Genomic DNA, 22908 nt, shown 5'->3' on the forward strand with positions numbered 1-22908 from the left:
ATGTTTATTTCATCAGACCAAAGACGAGTCCGGTCAAAGATGTTTATTTCATCAGACCAAAGACGAGTCCGGTCAAAGATGTTTATTTCATCAGACCAAAGACGAGTCCGGTCAAAGATGTTTATTTCATCAGACCAAAGACGAGTCCGGTCAAAGATGTTTATTTCATCAGACCAAAGACGAGTCCGGTCAAAGATGTTTATTTCATCAGACCAAAGACGAGTCCGGGCAAAGATGTTTATTTCATCAGACCAAAGACGAGTCCGGTCAAAGATGTTTATTTCATCAGACCAAAGACGAGTCCGGTCAAAGATGTTTATTTCATCAGACCAAAGACGAGTCCGGTCAAAGATGTTTATTTCATCAGACCAAAGACGAGTCCGGTCAAAGATGTTTATTTCATCAGACCAAAGACGAGTCCGGTCAAAGATGTTTATTTCATCAGACCAAAGACGAGTCCGGTCAAAGATGTTTATTTCATCAGACCAAAGACGAGTCCGGTCAAAGATGTTTATTTCATCAGACCAAAGACGAGTCCGGTCAAAGATGTTTATTTCATCAGACCAAAGACGAGTCCGGTCAAAGATGTTTATTTCATCAGACCAAAGACGAGTCCGGTCAAAGATGTTTATTTCATCAGACCAAAGACGAGTCCGGTCAAAGATGTTCATTTCATCAGACCAAAGACGAGTCCGGGCAAAGAAGTTTACTTCATAAGACCAAGGACCAAGTCCGGTCAAAGAAGTTTACTTCATAAGACCGAGGACAAACATCAACTTACCCCGTACCTTTATCCAGAATGCCGAAGTGACTCGCTTCGCCGAAGTGATTCACTTCGCTTTTCGGGGGGGTAGTGATGGAGTACGGACTAAACAAGCCCAATAGCAGTGACAGCCCATCAGCCCAAAGCCCAAGGAAGAGTATCAGTTCGGCACTACCAAAGAGTTCGGCCCCAGCCTACAGCTCGGTAAAAGCCGACCAATCAGTTCGGCATTACCAAAGAGTTCGGCCCCAGCCTACAGCTCGGTAAAAGCCGACCAATCAAGCTCTACTCTTAGATCGGCAAAAGCTGCTCGGCAATAGTTCAGCAGTTCGGTCTCAGTATTCGACCGAACTGGGAGATAGTGGACTCATGCAGAACCTCCACGACCTCCACTACACGATCTATTTAGTGGTGTCAAATCATGCACGACCTCCTGCAGGAAAGCAGACCAAACAAAGATATAGTGGGCCCATGCAGGATCGCATGACCTCCACGACATCCACAACCATCATTAGTGGTGATGCATGCCACGATCTTAGTTCAATGTATAAATAGAACTTAGATCGGATAGAAAAAGGTTAAGCTCTCTAGAGATAAAATATCATATAGCAAGTCTGTGTTGTAAGCTGTAAGCCCAGATCAAGCAATACAATCTTGCCCTCCCTTCTTCCCGTGGACGTAGATTTACTTCAGTAAATCGAACCACGTAAATTCTCTGTGTCGTGATCTGTATTCTCTACCAGCATTTACTAACATCAGAAATTCGCGGATTCATCAGTAATCAACCTCCATTTCTCCATTAAATTTCACTGTTAGCTTGAATCCATTTGATAGAAATATCCCAGCAAAACATCACAACAAAAAAAGGAGAAATCTAAACAAAACAAATACCCAAAGCACTCAAAATTGAAAATTTTAAAAAGATAAGTAGATAGAAGAAGGATTAGCAAACTACCTTTCCCTTCTTTATCTTCATCTCCTTCACACCTTTTCTTGGACCATTGTGCTCCTTCACACAAGGCCAAACAAGGCTCCCAACAACAACCTCCGTGTCGGAAAACGGCTCAACCGCCTTTGACTTAAACCAGGCGCTAACGCGAGCTCTTGCGACGGTTTTTTTCTTCAGATCGTACCAGCTGAGGCACATTCCATCGTCGTTCAGCAAAACCTCGCCGCCGCTCTTGGAGTAAGCCAGCGGCCGCAGACCGCCGAGCAGCGGCGGATCGAGCTGCAGTAGTTTCATCCACGACTGCTTCACGCCGTATTCCTTCATCAACCAGATATCGGTGCCACATTTCTTCCCAGGAACAACCGCCGCAAGACACCCTACCAACACCTCCAATGATTCCACACCACGAATCGCGGCGTTGCTGTGTTCCGGCAGCGGAATCTCGAGGTGCTCTTCCTTTCCTAGATCAAACGACATGATCACCATCTCAGGGTTGCGGCCGTGTTTCACAACGGTGTGGAGCGCGCCGTTCAGATAGATTCCCCATCTTGAGGTGTGATGTGGCAACAAATAGGGGAAATCCTTTGCCTTCTTCCATGAATTGGATTTTAGGCTGTAGATCATCGTTTCCGTGGTGAAGGTATTGCCATCCTTGTCGTTTGCAGCCTGATTAACACTAACAACTTTATAATCGTCGTGTTCGGAATCGTATCCCAGCGCGAATATAGCCTCGTCTCTGATAAATCGATGGGGAATCGGCGGCTGCGCGGCCAATTTGAGCTGCTTCCGAATCGCCGGATTCCAGAGGATTATGTCGCCGGAGTTTGGGGTGAGGAGAACGAGGCCATTGCAGGAGCCTGTGACGGAGAAAGGCTCGATTCGTGCGTCGCCAACTTGAAATTGGTCGAAGGAATCCAGATCTACGAAGTAAAACCGGGATGAATCTGTCAAACTACATTAACGGAGAAATCCATGGAAAGGAAAAGATTGTAAGAATAATTGAAAGGCTAGAATTATGGAAGCAAGAATTATGGAATCATGGAATTAATATTATGTCCTATAATAGATTGGTATAGTTTCCATAGATAGTGGCAAATCCCCCTTTATAATGAGGGTTGTAATTCTTCATTCAGAACATACGAAACATACAAAACACTTTCTCTACTCCTACTCCTTTACATCCCAAATGCCTAGCAAGAGGAATTCTGCCTCTCTCGATTACCATCGTTAAGATGGTATCAGAGCAGATTTGGTCTTGCTTAGGACTCAGAAAAGTATCATCATTGTCCCGAAAATACCTTTCCCGGCCTTTGTAAACCTGCAAAAACCAAGCAACAAACGATGTCAGAAACTGACCAGACCGAAACCGACTCAAACAACACCATAACCACCGTCAATAACAGCCCCATCAATCTGTCAGCCGCACAATTTGCGGAACTTATACAGATGATGGCAATCAACTCCAAACCACCAAATCGGCCATCCCCACAACTAGAATCGTTGGGGGACATCAACCTGAAAACCAAGCTAGACGGAGACAACTACCCGCTCTGGGTGAATCTGATGGAACGGGCAATCGGGGGGAAGGGTCTGACGTCTCACATCGCTGGAGTTTCCGACCCCCCACCGATTACCGATCCAATCTATCCGGTATGGCAGCAACGCGATCATTGCTGTTTTAACTGGATCATAAACAATATCGAGGCCAGCCTTGTGAATGAAGTCTCACAGTACAAAACGGCCAGAGATCTCTGGGAAGGACTGGCCACTACCTACGGAAGTGGCGCAGATCCGTTCCAAGTCTCGAACCTGCATCGACAAGCATACGGAATGAAGCAAGGAGGAATGACGTTAGAGGCGTTATGGCAAAAATTTCAGGATCTGTGGCTATCCATCAACAGCCGCGATCCAAATCCTTTTGACACCCCATCAAACATCGAAAGGTATAATCAAATCACCCAAAGGCACATAGTCTACCAATTTTTGTGGGCACTCGACGATCGGTACGACACCATCAAGAGAGAAATCCTGAACACGGATCCACTCCCATCGGTAAGAACAGCCTACGGCATGATACGGCGAGAGGCAGTCAACGCCAACATCCGTTCATCCAAGACCGAAACCAAGGAGTCCGGAATTGGAATCGGTCTAAGTATAATCGACAGAAACCGGAACCACAACCAACCATCCAAATTTCAAGCAAATCGGAGGGACGAAGACAAGATCAAGCTCGTCTGTACACATTGTGGGGGAAAGAAACACACGAAGGATACCTGTTTCTTGATACACGGGTATCCGGAGTGGTGGGAGGTGATGAAGAAGGCAAGAGCCAACCGGAGTTCGAATCGAGGAGGAATCGGAGGCCGGGCATCCGTGGCTGTTGGGGAAAGAGCTACCTACGTCGGAGATCAACCGGCGGGCAACATCTTCCCTCCGTCAGCCGCAAATGGAGAGGACAGACCCCGAGGAGGCAACGACGAACCACAGACCGTGGCGACTGCATCAGTGGTCAAGTCCTGGTCAGAAGGTACAAAACCGACCCCCAACGCCGGCGGCTACCGGACGACGGCAGAGACGCCCCCCGGTTGACGGGACGACGGCGCTAGGGTTTCCGAGAAGGGGAGGGGCGAGGCGGCTAGGTTTTTCGACAAGGAAAGGGGGGTTCTTCGATTAAATGCCCCAACCCTTCCAAAATCCAAATTTGACCCCTCCAATTTCCCTATATTACACACTCTACCCCACAACCATACCCAATCCCAAAAACCACCCCAGAACTCTCCTAAAACCCACAATGCCCCACGAATTTCACCCAAAACTCACAATGACCCCAAAACAGCCAAAACCTTGCAGATTGCCCCCAAACTACCAAAACTGCCCGAAATTCAGCCAGTTATTCCGTGTAAAAATTCTTTTGAATCCCTGGCATGTTCTTCTACCTCACATTCGCATACCAAAGACGCCCAATGGATATTTGATTGCGGGGCCACCGACACAATGTCATTTGATGCCTCAGATTTCCTATCCATTTCTAAATCCAAAAAAACCTATGTCCAAACCGCCAGTGGAGACCTAGCGCAAGTCCGGGGGCGGGAACAATTAATATTTCTCCTACTCTAAGCATGTCTAACTGCATTTATGTTCCGTCTTTATCACATAAGCTCTTATCCATTAGTCATGTGACTATGGAACTGAACTGCAAATTGCTGATGCAACCGGAATTTTGTATGTTGCAGGATATCAAGACGGGGACGATAGTTGAGCGTGGCACTGAACGAGGCGGACTGTACTATGTTGATGAGATAGCCCAACAGAGTACTGCGATGCTGACTCATGGACTGACAGACAGGCAGACTTGGCTTTGGCATCGTCGGTTAGGACACCCATCTATAGGATATCTTCGTCTACTTTATCCTAAATTAGCTACTTCTATGAAATCTTTTCATTGTGAAACTTGCTTGTTGGCCAAAAGCCATAGACACTCGTTTAAGTTGAATAATACTAGAATGAAAAAACCTTTTGCGTTGATTCACTCTGATGTGTGGGGCCCTGCACCAGTTACTGGGGGTCAAGGATTTCGTTATTTCGTGTTATTCGTGGATGATTATTCTCGTATGACTTGGGTCTATTTTTTGAAAAACAAATCTGAAGTTTTTGAAAAATTCACAGATTTCTATACACTTATCCAAACCCAATACAATCAGAACATCCAAATCCTTAGATCAGATAATGGGGGAGAATTTGTGAATGAAAATATGTGTAGTTGGGTTGGATGAATATTAATGATGTGGAGGAGATAGAAATGAATTAAATATTGAAAAAGTGGATGGTTGGGTTGGGTTGGGGTTGCTGATAAACATGGTCTTAAAGCCTACATGAGAGCCTATCTCAAATAATATAGGAGTATTATTTTACTCATATCATGTCACATCTTGTAAATAGCCAATCTCAATGCTCTTCTCAGTCGCCCGACATATTTTATAGCATATCTCTATCTTTATATAATTATTTTAATTGTGACTATTTATCAAATATTTCTCTATCCAATTAAATTGAATCAAAAAAATTTAGCATAAACATTAAGAAATTTTGTTAAAAAAATAAAAGAACAGAATAGAGTACTCCCTTCACCCTTTATAATTTGTCATATATTGACCCCCACATAGATTTTAAGAAAATATAATAAAAAGTGAGTTAGAAAAAAGTTTGTTGAATGTGAGAGTGAATTAATTAGTTGAATGTGAGGTCCATTGCCAAAAGTGGTAAAAGTGAAATGTGACAAATTTTCATGTATTGATGAAATAAAGAGATAAAGAGAGAATAAAATAAGAGTGTTGAATGTTTGGTTTTTGTCAGGAAAATAAATAACTCAACTTAGTTAAGACATCCGGAAAAAATACAACTTAGTTGGAACCGAAGAGTATACAACAACAAAAACGAAATAAATTGGACAAAAGGAACATAAAAAAAAACCAAACATAACAGAATTATGGCTTCACACTATTTTACTATTAATACGAAAATCTTTAGTGTATAAACAATACAACGATAAACAAACTTTAAAATAAAATTCAAATACACATCAATGGTTGCGTGCCCTACGTGCGCATCAATGGTTATGAGCCCTACGTGCGCAAATCTCTTCAATCGTATTGTGTCGGAGTCGATAATAGGATTCTTCCTGGTGGGTACTAATAAATGCGCGGAGCCTCTGAGACTCACCATGATGTACACCCATTTGTACAGGCCAGCTGGCCAGACCGCAGCTTGATCCAATAGCATCTTCATTGACCTAATCGATGAGTGTTGCACTTCATTCTCAACAAACTAAAATGCCATCTCAAGGTCCTTTCGTGTAGCCTCTTGCCATTGCGCAAAGTAAGCTCATTTCAACTCTGTTGGACATCTAATCGTCTTTAAAAATACAAGTCATCACAGGTATATCCCATCTAATCGGCTCTGCTAGTTGCCGTTGGTTTCAAAGTTAATGATCGAGCCCAAACCCATGCATTGGTCGTTGAGTGAAATGAGATTAATGGAATGTATGACATATTCAATATTATGGAACAAGTGGATCAACATAAGTAATATGAGACAGACTAAAATAGAAGAACAAAACTCCTAAAGGAATATGACACTTTATCGTGTTACCGTTAAAATAAACCCTAATTCATTAACATTATTATGTACTCCTACTCTCAAGAATCAGTGAATCAACCCGTTGGTAAGATAGAGGTAGTACACAATTTTATGCACTATCAAAGTAAGACTTATTTTGATTGTTTGACTTCTCGATTCCTCTTCTTGCGATTCAATAATGTATTAGATTCATTGATACAATTCGATTTCGGTGCTGCATATACTTTTGTATACATATATTATTTGATTGAAACTATCATTTAACTATTAACTTCTAATCTTTTTAAAAAGAAGTTAATACAGTTACTATAGCTTTCTAGGCTGCATTATCCATCAATATCCCAGTTTAAGTGCTCAGAGCCCAGTGCGATCATCATCTCAACCTTAGAGTATCCACAACCGTGCTCTTGACAGCGGCACGATTGTGGGCACGACCCCACTTTTTCTGCCTACTCTCTGGCAAGAGAGCAACACCCACATCTGTGATCTTCCGACGAGCACAATTAATTTAAAATTCAATTACACAAAAACATTTCCATAATACTAAAATTCATTAAAAAACCACAATAAATATTACAAATTACAAATAAAATAAAAAAGGCATAATTAAAATTCTAAAAATTAAAAATTACATAATTAAAATCCTAAAAATTAAAAATTACATAATTAAAAATTAAAAATTAAAAATTACATAATTAAAATGGATATAAGAGATTGAAGATGAGAATGGAGATGAGAGAATGATGATGAGAATTGTGTAGTTTGATGTGAATTTTTTAGAGTGAAATTGGAGGTATTTACCGATGAAAACGTGTATTTTTGGATAACAAAATTAAAAAAAATTAAAAAATAGGAAAAAACGGTTGTAAACAGATATAATTTTTTTGGAAAATGAATTTTTTTTATTTTTTATCAGTTTTTTAATTAAAAAACGATTTTTTCATCGAGCAGCGCCATGTCAGCGGCGCGAGCGCAGCGGCGACGGGTGGCGTCCGTGCCAGCGGCTCATACCGCCGTGGCGACGGACGCCACCGTTGTGGATGCTCTTAGGAATCAAAGTAAATACTTTGAAAATGAAAACAAATGTTTATAAATTCAAGTGAAGAATTTGAATTTTTGGTGAAATCCTCAGCGAAATTGCTTATAGTTGTCATCAAATTGACAATCAGGTCTCAAAGATACATGCCATCAATGGATATCACAAAATTTCAGATTCAACAGAAAGAAAAAAAAGTTCAAATCGGAAATATCATTACCTAGAAAAAATCTTTGAAAAATTTCTACTCAGAGGCAACAATCATAAAACTGTGTTGAATATAAATCAAATTGAGAAAAGGAGGCGATGTATACATGGAGAAATGGGATTCTAATAAAATAGAAAAATTATCTAAATTCGCAGCTCCGGAAGCATTTCTCAGCTAAATTTGTGGAAATTTGTAGACGCATAGAAAGAGATGAAGAGAACGGAGTTTTAGTGTGGCTTAAATAGTGGGATTTTTGGAATAGGGTTTGGAAACTGGGCTTATAAATATTGAACTAGTTGGGCTAATGGCTATTAATTTTGGTTGGGCTAATGGCTATTAACCTTGTCCAGTATATATTGATACAATCATACAGCTAGTAGAATCAGCAATGGAATAATAACTCTGCCATATTATTATTTTTAGATAATGTTGTAGAAAATGAGCTAATTATTTTAGTACTCCTTCCGTCCCGCTTCAATTGAGAAGCTTCTTCTGGATACGCGATTTTAGGAACTGTTGTTTAGCCGTTAAATAAAAAGATAGTACTAATTATTAGAAGATAGAGAATAGTAGAGAAAAAAAATACTCCACTAAAAGATAGATAATGGTAATTTCTAAATTTTAATATTTAGGCCATATGACGACACTCCACGAGCAATGTGCGAATACTTGTACATAATTGTTTATTTAATTTTATTTTCTTTGACTAGAATTGCAAAAGAAATAAATAGCAAATTAATTCAGGCCTTAATTTTATTTAATGCTTGATAAATTTACTTAATTCATCGCGAAAACGCTTGATATATTTAGTGAGTATTAAAAAATTATGTTAAAAACACAATTACTCATAATTAATCCACGATTATAAATAACCGTCAACAATTCACCAACGCAAAATCAAATTGAAGAAAATGGCATCAAAATCTCTTCACATCCTCTTCGCCTCCCACCCGCTAGTTGGCGGCTGGAGCCCGATCGCCGACCCCAACGCACCGGAGATTGTCGAGATCGCGAAATTCGCGTTGGCGGAGCACAACAAACAGGCGCAGGCGTCCTTGGCTTTCGTGTCTGTGGTGAATAGACAGTCGCAGGTGGTGGCTGGTATCAATTACAGCCTCCAGATCTCGGTCAATGACGGCAGCGCCGCCGCCCCCAAAATTTACTCCGCCGCTGTTTATGCCAAGGTTGCGCCGATTTAATTAGAGCTCACTTCATTCGAGCAAATTAAAGGCTAATCGACGATTTTGCATATATATAGGGTGAATGCGGATCGCCGATTATACGAAAATTTTGTTTTCTGGCTAGATTGTGTATGAATTATTAAAGTGAAATAAAATTTCGATATTTTTGTATCTGCGTTTTGTTGAAGATATTGCCACTTACTTGAAAGACGTGAGACGGTATCAAATAGAGATTTTAACTTTTTAAGAGAATCAGCACGAGCGTGGAATTCCCCGCGGAATTTCTGCATACTTTCCAAAAACGCCTGCTGCCACGTCATAAGGATTTTCTACTGCACAATGATGGACATCCCGAAGGACTTCTCACAATTAAAAAAATCTATAAATTCACAAATTAAATAATTTCCAAAATTAAACAATTTACGGAATTAAAATTTCGACATAAATAGGGGATTAAATAAAAAAACAAAAGTACATTTCACAAAATTAAAAAAACATTTCAATAATTATAAACTATATCAACGACGACCTCTCTGTTGCATCAACGAGCCGTATATATAGAAATTTAGAAAAAAATTAATGCAATGAACAGAAATTTCGCGCGGACGTCCGTGGGAGTCAACGCAATGGCGGACGTCCGCACGCCCGTCGCGACGGAATTCCGCGTAACGCCGCGGCTGCAGTGTCCTCGGCGGAATTCCGTATCCGTGCATACCATGCACAATGGCGGACGTCCGCCGCGGAATTCCGGCACGCCGGTCGGAATTCCGTCGGGCGGGCGCGATTGGTGATGCTCTAAGACTATTTTGCAGACATAAAGACTAATATTTTATTTTTAATAAAGGTTTTATGTTTTTATTCCTTTTTTCAAATCTATTGAAAGTAATGATATATCTTCCTCTCTATCAGTTGGTCTTCTTAAAGAGTCATTTTGATTCACTGAATTTAAAAAACATTATGTTTGCACCCATTAGACAATTCATTATTCATAGATGTATTTATAATTTCAAAACAAAGGACTCAATGATTCACTTGTAATTACAAAAGAAATGGTTGGAATTTGTGACGGATCTAGACGTAGCAGACAAGGACCAATTATGAAAAGAGTGATGATAAACAACCAAATTTTATACAAAAATTTGCGGACATGCATTTGCCGTCATGCGTAAAAAACAAGCTCATATTCGACTTCAGAACGATATAATTGAAGAAGTATGGCAGCAGATGGGTCGTCGTTGATGGAATTTGTATTTATTGAAGTGTACTTTTTTTTTTGTTGAAATGTAACTTTCTTTTTTTATTTAATAAGATTTTTATTCTGTAATCGTGGCAAAATTTTAATTCCGTAAATTGTTTAATTTCGTAAATTGTTTAATTTTGGTGAATTTATGAATTTTTTTTATTGTGGGAAGTCCGTCAGGAGGTCCGCCATTGTGCAGTGTGAATTCCTTATGACGTGACATGAGGTGTTTTTAGGATGTTCGCGGGGATGTCCGCCGGGACATCCGCACCACTGTGGATGTTCTTAGGGGGGTTATCCATACTTATATATATGAGCTAAGATCATCACCAAGTCGATGTAGAACAAGCATTAATAGGTTTAACAAGCTACTAACGCACTTTCACAAATAATTAGCTACTTACACAGTTTTACTAGTAATAATAATCATAAGTGGCCAGGGGCAGACGCATAAAAAATTGGTTGTAGGGGCTGGGCTCCACTATATATATACTCCCTATGTCCCATATAAATAAGTCATTTATGATTGACAAGGGTTTTAGCGCGTAATTAATAAAGTAAGAGACAAGGAGAAAAAATAGTTGAAACTGTGTCATAGATAGTGGAACCTATAAATAATAAAGTAAAAGAGAAGAAGAAAAAAATCATCAATCGCAATCCTAACAACTACTGTATAAAAAATTCATATGTATTTACAAACTAGTCCAAAATATATCTAATAAAAATAACAAAAAGACTATATCATTAACTAAAAAAAATAAAACTCAACTTCAAAATAACCATTCTTATCATTGTTTTACAAGCTTGCAACTATTCTCTCAAAATTTTAAAAATAAGAGATGGAATACAAAATTAACAAGTTTAACAAATTCTTTACCCCACAATTTGTGTAGAATTTGAAATTTAATTCTCTAATGTCTCAAAAGGCTAAAACCCTCCATTTCACCATTTTGTATGCCGCTCCTCTAAACCCTTTGCTTTTTTTAAATTGCAATATACAAGTAGAGTACTTAAATTTTATTAAGAAGACAAATTTAATTGAAAAAAGAACAAAATTGATAGCACTTTATAAGTTTGAAGTCTCTTTTCAAAAAGTAAAATACGTATCAAAGTTATTAATGTGGGTCAATTTGTCTTTTTTTTTATATTAGTTAATTTAATTTTAAGTTAGTCATCTTCTTCCTCACATCCAGCAACGCTATTGTTATACATTTTCTCTGCAATTTTTCACTTTTTTCTTCTTTAAATTTTCAGCCCCTTACAATCATTCGTTCCAAGAGAATTTGTTCTTCAGTAGCATTATTTGGTAAGGGCTTAACATCAATTTCTAAAATTTTAAAAAATTAGAAGTAAAAAATTACAAAAAAATGAAAATTGGGTAAGGGCTTAAGCCCTACCCTCTCACCATGTGCGCCCGCCCCTGTAAGTGGCATTTGGATGTTATAATTTATTATTATATAATTATATATTTAAAATTAAGTTATGATATTATTTTAGTTGAAAGGATGAGTTGGATAACTATGATCATTATCATATTATTATTCATTTAAAATTAAGTTTTGATATATATTCAATCATAAGATATAATTTATTAAATCGAACATTCATACCCATACAGTAATGTAGACATGTTCATTTATGATAATATGCCTTAAATTCAAATTAAAGTATGTAATAGTAATGATGAATGTGCATATAACACAAGTATATGATATAATTATGTTTCTTATAAAATATCCAAATTTCGAATTAAGGTTTTTATATTTTCCGTAAAATTTGACACTCCATATAGCAGCAAATTAGAATTTAAGATTTAGAGAGAGTTTTCCAATAAAAAAAATGAAAATTATACTAATTTGATTCATTCATTTAATAAAAAATTTAAGTATAAATAAAAAGAATAGATTACTAGTACTATTCCATCCGGTACTACGATAACTGAGATATTTTTTAATCACGAGTTTTATAAAATTGATAACTAAATATAATAAAATAGGATGGAGGGAGTAGTATATATGATTTTAATCAACTATTTTTCACTTTCATAAAATTTCGTACCAAAAAAAATGGTAAAACTTGTAATGAGGGAGAGATAGAATTAGAAATGAGTATTTAATGAAAAGTTGACCGTTCAACCATCACCAAGAAAGGCATGGTTCATCTATATCTCTAATAAATCTATTCAATGAAAAGTAAATAAAGGAAAAATCTCCAACTATAAATGCAAGTGCCCCACACACAATTCTCCAACCCACGATCAAAGCAAAGAAAATCATGGCCCCCAAATCTCTCCTCGCCTCTCTCTCCCTTCTCGCAATTGCGCTTACCATCTCCGCCGCACGTGGCCCAATCTTCGGCGGCTGGCGCCCAATCGCCAATTCGAATGCACCGGAGATCGTCGAAATCGCGAAATTCGCGGTGGCGGAGCACAACAAGCAGGCGCACACCTCCTTGGTCTTCGTGACTGTGGTGAAGGGAGAGACGCAGGTGGTGGCTGGTATCAATTACAGGCTCCAGATCTCCGCCAAGGACGGAAGCGCCGCCGCCCCCAAAACCTACTCCGCCGTTGTTTACTCCAGGGCTGCGCCGAAATCCCTAGAGCTCACTTCCTTCGACCCAATTAAAGCCTAATCGCTTATTATACGAAACTTTTGTTTTACTGGCTAGATTTTGTATCAGTTAGCATTAAAGTGAAATAAAATTTCGAGATTTTTGTATCTGCTTCCAGAATTTGCCATTTGGTAAAATGCTCCACCTTTTATTAGTTTTCACTTTTCATCGAGACTATTTAATGAGACTATTTTTCTAAGGTGGTGTATTAATTTTGGTTCGTATTGTTTCAAAGTAGTAGTACTACTATTTGATGTCTATAAATTTCATTTAATAAATATATGAACTATTTTAAATTGTAATTTTTTTTGCCAAGCTATGAAGGATAATTCAGTGTATTTACTCTTTCTTCTTCCTCTAATAAGAAGTAAGTCCTCTAAAATGTGAACTTGAATAAAGAAAAAAGAGAAGGAATAGAAGAAAAAACTGATAAATTAAATATTTTACTAATAAAGAATGAAGAGTAAATAGTCTGAGTTGATCGTAGTAGTCTTGAGTCTTGATGGTATTTTTATCTAAAATAAAATTGAAACGTTGTAAAAGCAACTCATGTAGTTTAGAGCATCCACAATGGCGAGCAAGACGGCGTCCGTCCGTCCGTGCCAGCAGCACGAAGACGCTGTCTGCCGCTGCGCTCGCACCGCTGCCACGGCGCTGCTCGATGCATCGAGCACGTCTGTGCCATCGAGCAGGCGACGTGGCAGCGCGTGATTGGCCAACGGCATAGCCGTTGGCAATTAAATTTTTTTAAAAAAATCAGATTTTAATTAAAAATTCTGATTAAAATAAAAATATATATTTTTCCCACTTCCCAAAAAATTATATTCGTTTTCTACCCATTTTTAATTTAATTTTCAATTTTTTCCCCAAAAAATACACATTTTCATCTATAAATACTCTCACTTCCACACCAAAAATTCACACCACACTACACAATTATAATCCAAATTCTCTCATTTACATTCTCAATTCTCATCCAATCTTTCATTCACTCTCACTCTTTCATCCAAACTGCACACAATATAGATCTTAAGAGCATCCACATCCGTGCTCTTAGGCAAGAGCACAACACCCACATTCGTGCTCTTCCGCTAGGACGAGCACAAGGGTCCCACTATTCTATTATTCAATTTAAATAAAAACATTTCCACAAAATTAAAATTCATTAAAAATACCTGGAATAATATTACAAAGTACAATAAAATTAAAAATTACATAATTAAATTCCTAAAAAATAAAAATTACATAATTAAACTACTAAAAAATAAAATTTATATAATTTAAGCGTAAAAATGCCCTCGGTGAAGACTAATCATCATCCGGCAATACCCTCAATATTCTTTGGAGACCCCGTATCATCGCCACATGCGATCGAAGTTGCTCGGGGGTCATATTTGACCTATCAGCCAAATTGAGTTGGGCCAAAACCCCCCACACTGAGTTGGTGGGGGGTTGGGGTGGCACATAGGGAGCGGGAGCGGGTTCAGGATCGGAGGCGGATGGAGTCGCGGCGCGACGACGGTTGGCCACTGCCTTCTTCCTTCCATACGGTCAGCGTTGGGAACCGCTCGGGCCGGCATCGGGGCTACCCAAGTTAGCTCCGGCAAGTTGGCTAGCCACGTCTTCCGAGCCGGCGTCGGATAGGGATACCGACCTTGACCGTTTGGAGGAGCCGCTAGAGGAAGATGTTACGCCTCCCCTATACTTCGGATGCGACCGCGTCTCCTACCAAATATTGAGGTACTTGAACGGCTTGTAGTTCATGGATTGGTGGGTCGACAAGGCGGAACTAATGATGTCGACCTCGCTCTGACCGCTCTTCCTGGAGGTAATACCCCTGGAACTTTTGGATTTCTTCGTTGGCTCTGTATATGGCGTTGCGCACCATACTCTCGTTGCGCTCGATTGTTCCAGCCGGCCGGTCTTCATTGTACCGGCGACAGATGCGCCACCAATAATGATCGCTGGATTGGTTCGTGCCAATATCCGGATCTTCGGAGATAGACAAGAACGCTTTGAACAATTGCTCCATCTCCGCCGGAGTGTACGGTGTGCGGACACCGCGAGTAGGAGGAGTCGGAGTTTGGGAGGGGCCGTTCGACCTCGCTCTAGGCTCGGGTGTCCACCCGTATAGCCCTTCGGGGGCATCTTGGTCGTCGATCGGGTAAGGTCGGTAGCCACCCGGACTCCCGAACTTTGGGTTTGAGGAAGGGCCGAATATTCCGTTTCCGGACTAGGAAACAGTTGTGAATCGAACTAATCGGGGTTCCAACCGTGGGAGCCCGGGGGTGATCGCCGTGGCCGGACATTGTTTTGTTGTAAGAGTAAGAGTGAATGAAAGATTGGATGAGAATTGAGAATGGAAATGAGAGAATTTGGATTATAATTGTGTAGTGTGGTGTGAATTTTTGGTGTGGAAGTGAGAGTATTTATAGATGAAAATGTGTATTTTTGGGGAAAAAAATTGAAAAATAAATTAAAAGTGGGTAGAAAACGAATATAATTTTTTGGGAAGTGGGAAAATATATATATTTATTTTTAATCGGATTTTTCTAATTAAAATCTGATTTTTTAAAAAAAAAATTTAATTGTCAACGGCTATGCCGTTGGCCAATCACACGCTGCCACGTCGCCTGCTCGTTGGCACGGACGTGCTCGATGCATCGAGCAGCGTCGTGCCAGCGGTGCGAGCGCAGCGGCGGACAGCGTCTCCGTGCCGTTGGCACGGACGGACGGACGCCGTCCTGCTCACCGTTGTGGATGCTCTAAATGCTATTTTAAATCTAACGGACTAAAAATATACATTCACAAAGTTTGTGAATAAAAAAATGCTTTCCCCAAAGATTTTAAGATGATTTTGTGGACGAGATGAGACTATTTCTAAAACTACTTTTTTGAATATGTTTTTATTCCTTTTTATCTCCAATTTCTTACACACGCCCATAGTATATCACAAGCCTATGGTATATTGAAAACCCAAGGTCCAAGGATTAATCTTAACATGGTTTCTTTGCTTCATAGAAAATGTAAAATATCACAAAATGTTAGTTTTCTCTCCATCCAATCGAAAATAGTCCACTTTCCTTTTTGATGTATCCCATCTATGATGATCCATTATTAAAAATAAAAATATTTTTATCTCTACTTTATTTATCTTTCTAACTTTATTCTTTCCATTTAACTTTGTATTTTATGGTGAACTGAATTTTGAAATTTTGCACATAAATAATTGAAATGAAGATATCAAACAATATTATGTTTGAATTGGAATTAGAATTGAAATTGGAGAAGCAAATAGCTTTCGCTATGGTCAAAGAAAAATTTGAATCAATACGTGCAGTGGCGGACGCAGAAAAATTTATTGGCAGGGGCTAGATTGAATAATTTTAGACAATGCGAAAGTTATTTTTATTCAGTTTTTAGTTATTTTGGTAAGGATGACTTAAAATGATCTAAAAATGATCCCTATGTTCTTAAAATCTAAATTTTTGAAAATGAACTTATAACGAACTAAAAATTGCTCCCACGTTATCTAAAAATGACAGTTCCGCGCTGGACACTACATTTTCTATTGATTAAAAACGCTACAAGATATGTATGTTACGAATCATTGAAAAAACTCATTAAATATACGCAATGAAAAATCTTTTGGTATAAAAGATATGGAGTAATATATAATAAATAGATTAAATTTTATATTAATTCGATAATTCAATGGACTAATGAAAAATGAAATATCTTTTAATTTTGACCATTTTTGTGAAAGTATTTCCTAAATTTCTAATCGAAACAAATTGAGGATGACACTCTTATTACTATTAAAAATAAATAACTTGTTATATAAGAGATTAAAACATCTAACAAGTAATAAGCCGTTTAAATATAAATGTACTCCATTGAGGAAACAAATTTTAAATCTTTTAATAAATATTTCATCAAGTTAAATTGATAAAACTATTAGTGTAAGAAATTAGAATGCTAGATGAAACGTGTCTAACATGCGAGGGAAATAGCGTGAAAAAGGCTTAAGAATTTTCTTAAATAATAATTTTATACTCCAATTAAGTAAATTTGGTTTGCTTCTTCTTCATCAAACGATTGACAGCCATTGTTGAGAGTTGATACTTTCTCATTCTCTAATTTCAAATTTCAGCCCCTTCCAACTAATCACTTTTCAATAATTTAATCTTTAATGACACATTTTGGCAGGGGCTAAACATGATTTTCAACCAATCTGGAAATAACAGTAGTAGAAAAAATGATTAAAAATATCTTTTGGGAGGGTCTTAAGCCCCTTATCCATTCTTCGTATGTCCTCCAATGAATACGTGATATGAAAGAAATTTTGTTTCCTGATCAACTGAATATGATTTGTTTGATTTTCAGGATGTGTAAATAATTTATTAAATTTGCTTAAATAAAAAATGTTATGATGAGGTATTTTAATTAGTATGTGGAATCAATTAATTAAGTGAATCAATTAAATTACAAATAATATAAAGTAGGAGTATAAAGTTCAGAATTCATTTTGAAACAAATCAAACTTTAGTAACCAATTTGATATAAACACTGATTTAATATTTCTGAAACTAACCCGTCATAATTTTAATATAACCTTGATGATTTAATAAATGCACAGTAATTAAAAAATAAAAAAGAGTGAACCAATTTAAAAAAATTGCAAGTTATCTGTGTTTTATGCAGTGGCGGATCCAGGATCCGGAAATGGAGGGGGCGAAATATATAGTATTAGCTTGGTTTAGTGCGGACATGGCTATTTTTTTTGTTATTCGGGGCGACGCCGGAGGCAAACGGAGGGGGCGGACATGGTAAAATTACATCCCGATAAGGGAAAAATAGTCGCACAGAGGGGGCGACCGCCCCCTCCTGCCCCCCTAGATCCGCCACTGGTTTTATGTATTCCCCATTATTATTTACTAGTTAAATTAAGTTTTAAGTTTTGTTTAAGTAATGTCTGGACTCTGGAAACACCTAGCAGCTTCCACGTGTGGTTTTCATCTCTTAATCACACAATTTCTCTTAATCTCTTGTTTAAACCCTACGCAACAAACTAACTGACCCCTCTCATACATTCATTCTTTACTTGCGTTTTCTCAATTTTAAATAAATTATTTATTAAAATAATTTCATTACACTAGTAATAATAATGATATATGAAAGTCTCCTTTTAAATCTAATGCAGACGTGTTCATTTATGATAATATACCTAATATTCAAATCAAAGTATTTATAATATTGATGAATGTGCATATAACAAAGCGTATAGAATAAAGTACTCATATAGGTAGAAACTAGAAACCGTAAATGAACGGCAAATGAACAAAAAAAAATGAAAATCATAGTTTAATTCCTTCATTCTAATCATCGTGCATAAAGTACAAATAAAAAAATAATAAAAAATTACTCATACTAGATTTCATTTTAATCAACTATTTTTTTTGGTTATTTTAATATAATTGGATTAACTTTATTAATCAATATTGTTATAGTGAGACATCATACAAGTTTGGTAAGTGTGGAGTGCACGCTTGTTTGAATTCATTATGATTAGACGGAGGTTCGGGGGCAGCGCCCCCGATTAGCGGGTTCCAAGGGGCGGCAGCCCCTGGCTGGGGTCGAGCTGTATAAAAAATTCATCCGGAAATATAATTTCTGATAGTCGAAGGACTAATTTGCAATTTTCGAAACCCTTTGAAAAAACAATTAAAATCGGTTAAGAAACGAAGAGACGAAACGTTTCGTGAAAAGACGCGACGTTTCGTTTTAGGCCTCTTCTTATGGATCATTTTCGGTTCAAAAAAAGAATAGCAGAATCAACATACGAAACTTCTAAACCTGAATTGTATCCGATCAAATATTGGTAGAACCACAAAAGAATAGCAGAATCAACGCCCTCAGCATGATGAGCAGTGGCCAAACGGAGGAAGACTGCAGGAGGATAGCAGAGAAAGCCTTCCCCCTGAAGGGGGGTGTATAAGGACTTCACCTACTGGAACTGCTATCTTGTGCTGAACGACTCCGAGAAGTTCCGAGTAGGTGTCGACACTGGCTGGCCGAAGAAGCAACGACTGAACTATACAGGTGATTTCAGCGGCAGCAGCGGTGGTTCCCACGACCTCCCCGAGACGGCCCAGGAGGTCCCAACCCCTCGTTCGTTCGCTCGTCAAACACGCCCGGTTGGGCACAGGCGGGCTCAACGAGAGGCGAGGGGGGTCGTCGGGGGTTCCCAGGAGGTCCAGTCGGCATCCCCCCTTGGCCAATCCACAGCGGATCTCAAATTCTTCGCGCGTCAACAAACGCGCGCTCAGATGGTCAAGACGATGGCCGAATGGCGGGCCGCGGTGGACCCCGTGGAGAAGAGTTTGCTTCAAACATTGCTCCTGAGCATGCAGGAGGATTTGGAGGCGGCACGGAGGGAAGCCGCCGGGAGTAGAGGCGGCGGCGGCGACGGAGGCGGAGGCGATGGTGCCGACAACGACGGAGACGACGACGGAGCAGAGGAATGAATTATTGTACCTTTTTGTTAATTATTGTAATTTTTTTAAATTATTGTACTTTTTTAAAATTATTGTACTTTTTAAAATTTTAATATTATTATTAATGTTTCCCTATATGTCTCGTAAATTAAATTCCGTATATTGTGTGATTGCTAATTATTTCATTTTTATATAATTGTTATTAGTGATGTGGCTATTGATGTGGCTGAGCTATTTATGATGTGGCTAGGCTATTGCTGGGCTATTTATGATGAGGCCGGTGGATTTTTAGTATTGATGATGTGGTTGGAGGAGATTGTGGTTAGGCTATAGCTGTATTGCTGGGCTATTCTTATTGTGGATGCTCTAAAAGAAACTATATCCCCCACACATTTCTCCCAACCAAAGAAAATCATGACCCCCAAATCTCGCCACATTCTCCTCGCCTCTCTCGCGCTTCTCGCAATCGCGCATCCCATCTCCGCCGCTCGTATGCCAGTCGGTGGCGGCTGGACCCCGATCGCGGATATAAATGATCCGGAGATTGTCAAATTGGCGGAATTCGCGGTGTTTGATCACAACCAGAAGGCGAAGGATCACTTGGCTTCGGATTCCCTCTTGGCTTTGGATTCCCTCGTGAAGGCAGAATCGCAGGTGGTGTCTGGTATCAATTACAGGCTCGAGATCACCGCCTCCGGCGGCAGGCCTTTGGGTCACAGCCTCGGCCCCCAAACCTACTCCGCCGTTGTATGGACCAGGGCTGCGACGAGAGCCAAGCAGCTCGTCTCCTTCGAGCAAATTATTAAAGCCTAATCGCCGATCTTAAACTGAAATAATAAATTAATTCTGGTGTTTGAATGCGTGTAAATATGTTGAGGATAGTTGTTTAGTTTCAAATTGCAATACATAACCTTTTGTCAGTTACATAATAATGTTTTTACCCATGGTTAGTTTTCATACGTTTTTCAATTAATTAAAATTACACACCAGAGTTATTTTTTTTAAAGTTTAGTATCAAATCGGATCACTATCTGCAAATTAAGGACTATCTTGAATTGTCAATTGGCAACCCCATCAATCTAGCCTATCGCGATTTAGGCCAATCCATCGGTGAAACAAAACGAGATTGGAATCGACTCATTAGTTAGGATAGATATATGTGATTAAATTGGATAAATCTCTAGTTTTGGAGATTAAATTAGATGAACATTCAAAATATGAGATTGAGGTTTGTCGACCTTTTTATTTTAGGGGATCATTATTTTTATTCTTCTTATTATTTTTATCATAAAATATACGAGTTGGTTAAACTATCAAACGGTATATTCAATATTTGGATCCAATTCGCATCTCTCTTCGGAATATAGGATCGAGGTACGCAACCTGTCATCTTAGGGGATTTTGCATTTTCTCCTACTTTCTCTTCGTTTCCCTCACAAGTTTACAAGAATTAACCATATCGGTTTAAAAAGAAATCTTATGTTGGGTAGTTTTGGTCCATTCGTTTATCTTGTGAGGAAAATAATAAGAAAAGAAAAGAAAAAAAATAATAATCCGTGTATACCAATCCCTGACCTGAAAGACCATCTAATTTAATCCAAAAAACTGAAATGTCATTTGATTTAATATTATATTATGAAACCACATCCATTAGTTAATATGGATTTCAGTTGAATCATTTTAAAAAACCATGCCCATTAGAAGTCTAAAACCAGTAAAGATAAAGATCCACAAATACTAATTTTATATTTTAATTATTTCTAGTATAGCTTTAACTATTTTTTTTCTAAATTTTGGTATTAATTTATAATTTTCAAAATATATCTTTACAAATGAACTTTCTAAAAATAATTACAAATGATAAATTTAAATATGCATATTCTTATGATTCTAAAATTATTCAATAAATATATATGAAATACAATTAAAATATAAAATCTAGTAAATATTTTAATAATGGTACTATTTTTTTATTTACTAGTACTTAATATTTAACAAAAAATAAAAATAACTAATAAATTAAAACATATTAATAACAATTTTATGTATGGTCTGAATCCAATCCAGACTAATTCACTTTCCAAGTGTGTCTATGCTAGAATGGGTCCAGCTGTTTAGAAAAAATTCAGCCCACTTCAATAATGGGTTTGGGCCCGATTTCAAATCTGAAATACTCCAAAAGAATAAAGATTCCATATAGTACTGGTCAATAAACTATGAAAGTAAATAAGATATTTTATTGTATTTAATGATGGACACATAAAGTATTTAATTAATTGTGTCGTGGATAGTCTTAATTTTATCATGTTTGGCTATGTTAATTCAGTTTTAGTAAACTAATTAATGTCATAAATTAGAATACTTGCTATTTAGTAAATTTATCAATTTAGATAATTTTTTTTGAATTATATCAATTTAGATAAATAATCTGTAATATGTATGGCATAACGCATTGACACTAGCGTATTCAATAAATAAAATATTTCGCAAGAAGTGTGACCTATATTTAATTTTAAGTTTTTAATTTGTTTTCATATAAAAATGGATAAAAATGATTCAAACTATCGACTCATCTACCTTGTATAAATAAAATTTTAAAAAAACCCACAAATTCATTCTGATTCACAAAGCTCCAAAATAGTCTGTTAGGATTCACCCCGAAAAATCAGCTTTGTTGAATGATGGGGTACGGACTAAACAAGCCCAACAGCACCAACGGCCCATCAGCCCAAAGCCCAAGGAAGAGTATGAGTTCGGCGTTACCAAAGAGTTCGGCCTCAGCCTACAGCTCGGCAAAAGCCAACCAATCAAGCTCTGCTCTCAGGTCGGCATCAAGCTCCCAGATCGGCAACCAAAGCAGTTCGGTCTCAGTAAGAGTTCGGCCTCAGCCTACAGCTCGGCAAAAGCCAACCAATCAAGCTCTGCTCTCAGGTCGGCATCAAGCTCTACTCTCAGATCGGCAACCAAAGCAGTTCGGTCTCAGTATTCGACCGAACAAGGAGTTAGTGGACCCATACAGGATTTCCACAACTTCCAACACACCCACTACCACGTGGTGTCTGCTCAGGCCACGATCGTAGGCCATGACCTACGCTACATGCAGGACCTCCACGACATCCACAACCATCATTAGTGGTGATGCAAGCCACGATCTTAGTTCAATGTATAAATAGAACTTAGATCAGATAGAAAAGGGTTAAGCTCTCTAGAGATAAAACACCATATAGCAAGTTTGTATTTGTAAGCTGTAGAAAACAGATCAAGCAATACAACTCTGCCCTCTTTTCT

At 38.2% G+C, this 22908-nt stretch overlaps 3 protein-coding genes and 2 non-coding genes across 5 annotated transcripts; 2 read left to right on the forward strand and 3 right to left on the reverse strand.

The window, feature by feature from the left end:
• Positions 1-1533: 1533 nt before the first annotated feature.
• LOC121776078 (F-box protein CPR1-like) lies at positions 1534-2666 on the reverse strand (the record flags this gene model as incomplete). The annotated part of the gene is made up of 1 exon (XM_042173205.1): positions 1534-2666. A coding segment is annotated over one exon (960 nt), but the record flags the coding sequence as incomplete, so codon positions are not given.
• A 4478-nt stretch (positions 2667-7144) lies between these two features.
• Positions 7145-7229, reverse strand: LOC121778040. Its single transcript, XR_006045609.1, has one exon. It is a non-coding gene; the product is annotated as a small nucleolar RNA snoR118 (small nucleolar RNA).
• A 743-nt stretch (positions 7230-7972) lies between these two features.
• On the reverse strand, positions 7973-8044 carry LOC121778033. Its single transcript, XR_006045604.1, has one exon. It is a non-coding gene; the product is annotated as a small nucleolar RNA R66 (small nucleolar RNA).
• Positions 8045-12726: 4682 nt separating this feature from the next.
• Positions 12727-13230, forward strand: LOC121776201 (cysteine proteinase inhibitor 5-like). The gene has a single exon (XM_042173360.1). It carries the CDS (start codon positions 12788-12790, stop codon positions 13142-13144), a length of 357 nt encoding a protein of 118 aa, XP_042029294.1. The 5' UTR covers positions 12727-12787; the 3' UTR covers positions 13145-13230.
• Positions 13231-20034: 6804 nt separating this feature from the next.
• Positions 20035-20433, forward strand: LOC121776613 (cysteine proteinase inhibitor 5-like). The gene has a single exon (XM_042173807.1). It carries the CDS (start codon positions 20035-20037, stop codon positions 20431-20433), a length of 399 nt encoding a protein of 132 aa, XP_042029741.1.
• Positions 20434-22908: the final 2475 nt, after the last annotated feature.

This window comes from Salvia splendens, chromosome 18 (genome assembly GCF_004379255.2).
Source record: "Salvia splendens isolate huo1 chromosome 18, SspV2, whole genome shotgun sequence".
Classification (NCBI taxonomy): Eukaryota; Viridiplantae; Streptophyta; class Magnoliopsida; order Lamiales; family Lamiaceae; genus Salvia; species Salvia splendens.

Excerpts from the sequence above, each read along its gene's own strand:
- LOC121776201 (XM_042173360.1), top strand. The coding sequence starts at position 12,788 with ATGGCCCCCAAATCTCTCCTCGCCTCTCTCTCCCTTCTCGCAATTGCG.
- LOC121776613 (XM_042173807.1), top strand. The coding sequence starts at position 20,035 with ATGACCCCCAAATCTCGCCACATTCTCCTCGCCTCTCTCGCGCTTCTC.